Genomic DNA, 7,624 nt, shown 5'->3' on the forward strand with positions numbered 1-7,624 from the left:
CAGGCTCAAACACTGGCACAGTGCAGCATTTACAGAGGTTCCCACTCTGGACACCAAACAGTAATTTGCAATGTTGTAGTTGTAATGTGAAGCCTTTGAAGAACAATGACATCAACCTGGGTGTCAACGCTCTCTGTGTGCCAATGCAGCAACAGTATCCCACTTCAGGGACCGGTAAGGTGACTATTCCAACAATAGGTAGTGAACACAGACGATAGCCGTTTGTATAGTGGTGGATTACTTTATTTAGGGAAAACAACTTAAATGTGCAATATAAGGCAGAATGCATCATGGGAGGTAGGTCACAATGGAAAGCTGTGCCGTGGAATCGGCATGTCCATTCATTACACCCACTAGCATCAGCCAGTCAAGCGTGTAATCTCTAAGTTACAAAATTAGCACTGGGCAGATGAAGACAACAGGACATAAGTTCATATTAAAACCTGCACTTTTCACATTGGTCCAATACTTACAATAGAAGAGTTAAGTTAATCAACAGGTGGATGGTCAATAAAATTAATTCGTCAGCATCAACTTGTCAAATGAGTCGAGTGCGTGAATGGGAAATGAAAGTGTCGGGTGCCATGAACTTGGATGATTCGATGATGGGCAGGACACACTTCTCCCAGTGGACTCACGCCCACAGCTGGGCCAGAAGCAGAGCTAACAATACAAGGCACGTTGGGAAGGCCACGTTTCTGCTGCCTCCTGAATACGTGACCTTTAGATCGTTTGTCTGAGTGTTTCTGTAGACATTCACCATTTCATCAGAACCTGCGTCGCTAATGCGAACGGTTGTTCCAAATTTGTCAATCTGTGGGGGAGGAGCGAGTGAATCAAGCAGCCCGAAATTTAAGCAACCGTTACGACACAATCAAAATGAACTTACCGAGCTCTTGTTTATTTTGATTGGTTCCTCGAACACGGTCCAAACCACAGCTTCGTTACAAGATGGCGTGGTCAGAGAACCCAGGTAGCGAAAGTACTTCGAGCGGTTCACGTTGCCCAGCAGATCATCCAGCGAAATTTGGGAGGAACTTATGTCGTGCTCAGATCCTGCGGAATGAAATGATCTCAGCAAACAGCAGCAACAACGTCCAAGACTCGCCAATGTCTGAGTCTTCTGACCTGCGTCCAGAATATTTGTCAGGAAGGAGGTCAGCTTCTCCCAGCTGTCAAATGTATTTGTCTCATCAGTCGTGGATTCCTGAAAACAACGCACATTTTGGCTTGTTTTTCTTGACGTGTTCAAGCAGAAATCGAAACTCAGAAACTAAATAAAGCTTTAGCAATCTGACCTCAATGAAGAAACCAAGAGCTGCAAGTCCTTCAGAGTCGGCGACAGCGACTGTGGTATTTCCATTGTAGGCTGTCTTGGAATGGACAATGTGCATCTAAAGCAAGAACAAGTCTTTAGACTTCCAGATCCTGCCAGTTTACGACTCCAAGTGTGTGTTGTACCTCCATGGCAAATTGTTTGCCATCCAGAGTGTGTTCAGAACCAGCGGCCGTGGTTCCGTTTCCCCAGTGCAAGTGGAACTGTAGGGCGTCGTACTCTGCAGACAGTCCGCCTTCTGAAATCTTGACGCCGCTGTCTAAAGTCACTTTAACTGAAACAGAAAGAGGAGGGACAAAAAATATCCAGTCATTATTCCCACACTCAAATGAAATGTAGCACAATACAAAAGGGTGGCAAATCGTATGGGATTCAGTTAATCACATCACATCAGCAAACTCTACTATGATAAATTGTGTTATTAGGAGTTATGAACTCACCAGTCTTTCCAGTATTCATAATCTTCTTGAATTTAGTTTTGCTGTCATAGTTGGTGAAGGTGAAGTTTTTCAGATTTAGGTCTATGGTAGCTGACGCTTTGGTGATCTTGATGGGAGACTGCCGAGAGCCATTGCAAAACTTAGTAAAGTTCTTCGGCCACGTGGCGACATCTGCAAACGCATCAGTTATTGAGAGTGAGTGACAGAGGAGCAGCAACAATGGGTGAAGCTCTGCGGGGCCAGAGGCTACTTACCGCACCTGGGGTCATGGTAACACCAGTCTGAAAAGAAATACAAAGAGAATATTGAAACATGTTTGTCTGAGTTAATGTCCTCCGTTAACTCAAATCAGAGCTTTTCTATAAACTAATATCATTGACAAAGTTTTATGAGAATCCAAGAGACTTAAAAAAAAAAAAAAAGTTATTAGAATTCATCAAAACACAGTAACTCCAAAGAAAAACCTACCACCATCACTGGCACAGAAGACACTGTAGGCAAGGGTGCACACAGCAAGCAATGTAAGAAGCTTCATCTGGGGAAAAAAAAACGTTCAAACCAAATTATAGACACTAGTTCTGTTGTCTCTAAAACAGCGCTTCATGTAGATTTATTTTTAACTAACAAAGTGCACAAAGAAAGACACTGGAATATATAAGAACAGTGTTAGTATTAGTTCAAGTCACAGTGCAAAATTAAGATTTCATTTTAAATGTATTTTAGAGAAGCCTTGAAAGTGTGGTAAACGTCTTAAGGTCTTACCTTTAATGCACCTGACCCGTCGCCCTCTCGTCGCCTGCAACTCCATCTCCACACTTATATTCTATCGCTCGTTCTGGAAACGCCTTCAATTCAAGCAGAAGGACTGAATGCTACAACAGCGCCACCCAGCGACAGAGATCCGCATCAGCGTCATCGGGGCCCATCGGTGTGAAACTTTGATTTAAACACTTAAATGTGAATTTTGGCTACGTCAAAGGCCAAATTCATTAACAGAGAATTTTTATTTACAAAAACTTGGACATTTTTTCATCGGACCACCACTGTCATTGCAAAACAGCTCAAATGTTTTATGTGTCATTTTATCATTTTCATTCTTTTAACATTGACAAAAATTCAGTGAGCAGCACTAAAATCTTTTTTTATTTTCCCCATTATGCTTCTGTTAACTTTGGACTAAATTAAATGTTGTTTTGTACCGTTTATATTTTACCTATTTTTATTACATTTTATTGCATATTATGATGAGCCTGTCTCTTATTGAATGCAACTAGGCTCTACTTTGCTATCTTGGAATTGTAAGTCTGTGGATCCATCTACGCAGGCACATGAAGACATATGAAGACGGTCACAGTTTCAGTCCAACCCAGAGTTGCTTCATGCTGGATCTGAATTGAAAGCTTGTATCGAGGCTGCAATTGTGGTAACCGTTAATATATGTATAATTATCAGACAAATAATAATTAAATTGTTATTCATGAGCGATTTAAAAACCTCAGGCACAAGATCCGTCTGTATCTCCAGAATGAAATGAAATGAGACAAAGATGATGGATCAAAACCCAAAAGCAATCAATAGAAACAACAATGTGGCAATCTCATCCGAATATTATATATATAATGATCCGATGGGTGTTTCTAGGGTCCTCTGGCACTATTGTGAACAAATCGCAGACGGTAGATGCGAGTTACCATGTTCAAATTGAGTTGAACTACAAAATACGAACTTTAACGTTTTGAGTTTCATCATTCACGTTTCATGTTCACATGCTTCATCTGATCATCGCAAAGTCAGACTAAACCAGTTGTGGAGGTTGAGTTGGAGTAAGAGACATTCTGGTTTCACAACAGCAAACGGACTGAGATTAAACAAATGGATAAGCGTGTGTCTGTCATGGAGCACAGCCTCCTCACTTCCCGTCAGTAACAGGTTTTATCGCTTGTGCTTGCGTCTTGAAATTCCCTTCAGCAAAAATCAAGATGGTAAAAAATCAAAAGAATTTTTTGGGGGGAGACTAAGATGCCAGTTTGCGCTCACAAATACCTCATACACAGATTAGTCTTTTGATATGCAAAGTGCGCAATTTATCATGGTGCGTGCACAATTTCAGAGTGTTGTTTAAAACTGACAGGAGTTAGGTGGGATGAGAGCTCAAAAAGTCGCCCGGCACTAAAGCAATATTATAATATAAAAATATAATATAAAAAACAATTACAAAAAAGATTTTTAACAGAATAATGATGAGGGAAAGACAAAAAGAGTCCCATTGTATATTATGTCACTGAGATTCACATTGGCACCGAGCCTAATAAAGTCCTGCATAATGCTGCTCACCCTGTACAGGTCACCGACCCCGGAGCTAGAAAAATAGAACACACTTCCTCCTCCATGTTTCAAATTGTTGTCAAACACCGTGGCAGCATCTTCTCGCCAACTCTCGCCAAATTTTGATTCATCACTCCATAACACCTTCTTCCAGTCTTCTGTCGTCCAAAGTTTCATGGCCCAAGAGAGTCTCTTCTTATTCTGACACCTTAGCAATGACTTTCTTGCTGCGATTTGACCTGTCAATCTTGCAGCTCCAAGTCTTCTCTTCACGTTGGAAACTGAGACTTGCTTACTACAGCCACTATCACGCAAGCTGTTCAGTTTCTGGGCACCTATTGATGGTGACAAAAACTATACTCACTGAGACCTCACTTTTAAAACGTTGCATTACCCGGTAGGAAAGGCCTACGCTTTTAAGGGTTGCGATGACCAGTCGCTTTTTCAGCGTTCATTTCCCTTTTCTCGCTATTTTTGTAGCAACACACCACTTTTTGTAGAACAAAAATGAGGGGTTGGTTTGTTTTTTGTTTCCATGCTCACTGCAGGTTGGTCACTATAGGATGTGGGCGGGGCTGTTGTAATTAAGGGAAGAGAGGTTCATGAAGTGTGCGTTCTATAATTAACCAGGGAGCGCAAGCTCAGGAGGCAGGGACCCAGGTGGGCGGATCCAGTCCGACTGGATGGTCGGGTCTTTGTAATTTCCCGAGATTTAGTCGTGGCCACTCAAAATTCCAGGGAAATACAGAACACAACCTGTCAAACAGTTGACAATATTTATGAGGGATATGCATATACTGTATTTAAAGACAGCAGTGGTTTGGTATGTGGGTATTGGTATGGAAGAAATACCTACACCACCTCAGCTCTTCAAGGACAGAGTAGAGGACCCCCGGTTTCAAATAACGCCCAGAAAGTGACAATGGCAAATGTAATGCGAAGCTCTCCAAGAACAATGACATCGATCAGGGTGTGGAGTTTCTCTTTGGAGTACCCCATTTCAGGAACCGGAAAGGCAGCCTTTCCAACATGTGAAAGCAAACAGAAGAAGACATAGAGACTTGCCGTGTGGTGCATTACTTTATTTAGGAAAAATAAATGTGCATTGTAAGGCAGAGTGCATCTCGACAATCCATACCATTTGGTAGGTCCATTCAGTGCAACCACGAACACAGGCATTATCCATATTTCAGCAAGTATACATTAGCACTGCACAGATGAATGAATATGTATAGAATGTACGTAAAAACCTTCACTTTCATAGTTTGTAAATCAGATGCTTCAAGGGTTCTGGTGTCAAGCTCATAGCTGAAGCAGTAGCAGAGCCATGAAGGCCAGGAAAGCGGCGGAAGCTGCATTTCTGCTGCTGCCTGACTGTGTGACCGTCTGAGCGGGCTGAACGTTTCTGTAGGCTTCCACTATGGCTTCAGAAGTGCTGTTTCCAGTCAGAGGAATTGTTCCAAATTTGTCAATCTGTGGGGACAACAGCAGATGAACTAAGCACCCCAAATTTTAACCAAATGTCAAGACGCCGTCAAAAAGAACGTACCAGGTTGCTGCTTATTTTGATTGACTCCTTGAACACGGTCCAAACCACAGCTTCGTTACAGGCAGGCGTGGTCAGAGAACCCAGGTAGCGATAGTATTTTGTGCGATCCACGCTGCCCAGCAGATCATCCAGCGAAATTTGGGAGGAACTTATGTCGTGCTCAGATCCTGCGGATTGAAATGATCTCAGCAAACAGCAGCAGCAACATCCAAGATTCACCAATGTCTGCGTCTTCTGACCTGCATTAACAACATTTGTCAGGAAGGAGGTCAGCTTCTCCCAGCTCGCAGGTGAATCTGTGTCATTTCCAGTCGATGCCTAAAAATAATGCACATGGTTTTCATTGACATTCTCAGGCAGAAACTAAATAAAGCTTTAGCACTGACCTCAATGAAGAAACCAAGAGCTGCAAGTCCTTCAGAGTCAGCAACAGCGAGAGTGGTATTTCCATTGTAGGTTGCCTTGGAATGGACAAGGTGCATCTTCAAGAAGAAGAAGTGCTTTTAGTAAAATCCTGCCAGTTTACGACTCCAAGTGTGTGTTGTACCTCCATGGCAAATCGTTTGCCATCTACAGTGTGTTCGGAACCAGGGCTCGTGGTTCCGTTTCCCCAGTGCAAGTGGAACTGCAGGGTGTCGTAATCTGTAGACAGTCCGCCTTCTGAAATCTTGACGCCGCTGTCTAAAGTCACTTTAACTGAAACAGGAATAGGGTGAAAAATCACTTTCCACACACTGAAATGAAACATGTCATGTAGTCATATTAGTGATAAGGCTATCTTCCGTTTTAGAAGCGGTCAGAGTCAATAAACTCACTTGTCTTTCCGGTATTCTTTATAGTCTTCATTTTTGTTGCACTGTCATAGTTGGTGAAGGTGAAGTTGGTCAGGTTGGCATCAAACTTGGCAGATCCAGAGATGATATTGATGGGTGACTGCCGAGAGCCATTGCAATACTGGGGAAACAGCGTCGGCCACGTGGTGTCATCTGCAAACGCATCAGTTATTGAGAGTGAGTGACAGAGGAGCAGCAACAATGGGTGAAGCTCTGCAGGGCCAGAGGCTACTTACTGCAACCGGAGCCTATGTAACACCAGTCTGAAAATAACAAGAGAACAGTCTGTCAATGTTTTTTAAATTACTGCTGGTAATTTTTAAAACAATTCAATTCTGTGGAACTCCTTGTTCAATATGAACTATATTTCATGGTTACATTATATTGAGCAATAGACCTCAATCCACCTTTACATTATCAATAGAATACATTTTACTGTCAAGTTGCAATTCTTCATAAAGATCTGACGAATCTGAATGTATTTCATGCAGATCCTCTAAATGAATGGTGTCCACATTGAAAAGATCAAACGTACTCCCAGTAGCACAGATGGCACTGGAGATGAGGGCGCAGAGAGCCAGTGAAGCAAGGATCCCCTTCATCTGGAATGGATCAAGAAATGGAACCAGAAAATTCATTGCAACAAAAACTCAAATAATTCAATAATAAAACTTGCATTGAAGTGTTTTGTAAAAATAATAAAATCCAATATCACCATTGATCGTGCAAAAATAGACAAACAGGTTAGAAAGAGAAAAGGAAATGCCGATTTTGGTGCCTCTAGTTTAGCAAACATATTTTGTATACTTTGTTCGGTAAGTCACACATATTATTATTACATATCATTACACAAATGACATATATATATAGGGCAATAATATTGGGTAAAAAATGATCAGAGAGTGGACAGAAATGAGGACTGCACCACTGTCAGAAAAACAAAAAGTGTACATCCTACAATGAGACAAGTTAATTTGAGACGTCTTACCTTCAGCGAGCCGGTTGTGAGGTCTGCCTGAAAGCTGCGCCTCCACACTTATATTCACGTGGATGTACTGGTTACGCCTTCAAAAAAGGTGTCATTAATGCAGCGCCCTCAGGGCTTGCTCATTAAATTCATGACTGACAACGAAAAGTAATT

At 41.9% G+C, this 7,624-nt stretch overlaps 2 protein-coding genes across 3 annotated transcripts; both read right to left on the reverse strand.

Moving 5' to 3' along the window:
* Nucleotides 1-221: 221 nt before the first annotated feature.
* On the reverse strand, nucleotides 222-2,584 carry LOC128759130 (carbonic anhydrase 4-like). Of its 2 annotated transcripts, none has more exons than XM_053865831.1 (9): nucleotides 2,539-2,584; nucleotides 2,245-2,311; nucleotides 2,031-2,057; nucleotides 1,777-1,947; nucleotides 1,462-1,610; nucleotides 1,299-1,394; nucleotides 1,129-1,207; nucleotides 890-1,056; nucleotides 222-814 (listed from the first exon to the last, which is right to left on the reverse strand). In XM_053865831.1, exons 2-9 carry the CDS (start codon nucleotides 2,309-2,311, stop codon nucleotides 635-637), a joined length of 936 nt encoding a protein of 311 aa, XP_053721806.1. In that variant the 5' UTR covers nucleotides 2,539-2,584; the 3' UTR covers nucleotides 222-634. The 2 variants fall into 2 exon arrangements, with proteins under 2 accessions (XP_053721806.1, XP_053721807.1); XM_053865832.1 differs by having other exon boundaries at nucleotides 2,036-2,057; nucleotides 2,539-2,554.
* A 2,705-nt stretch (nucleotides 2,585-5,289) lies between these two features.
* Nucleotides 5,290-7,085, reverse strand: LOC128759315 (carbonic anhydrase 4-like). The gene is made up of 8 exons (XM_053866191.1): nucleotides 7,019-7,085; nucleotides 6,720-6,746; nucleotides 6,466-6,636; nucleotides 6,198-6,346; nucleotides 6,037-6,132; nucleotides 5,890-5,968; nucleotides 5,651-5,817; nucleotides 5,290-5,574 (listed from the first exon to the last, which is right to left on the reverse strand). The coding sequence occupies exons 1-8, from the start codon at nucleotides 7,083-7,085 to the stop codon at nucleotides 5,404-5,406; spliced, it is 927 nt and encodes a 308-aa protein (XP_053722166.1). The 3' UTR covers nucleotides 5,290-5,403.
* Between the last annotated feature and the right edge of the window lie 539 nt (nucleotides 7,086-7,624).

This window comes from Synchiropus splendidus, chromosome 5, assembly GCF_027744825.2.
Source record: "Synchiropus splendidus isolate RoL2022-P1 chromosome 5, RoL_Sspl_1.0, whole genome shotgun sequence".
Classification (NCBI taxonomy): domain Eukaryota; kingdom Metazoa; phylum Chordata; class Actinopteri; order Syngnathiformes; family Callionymidae; genus Synchiropus; species Synchiropus splendidus.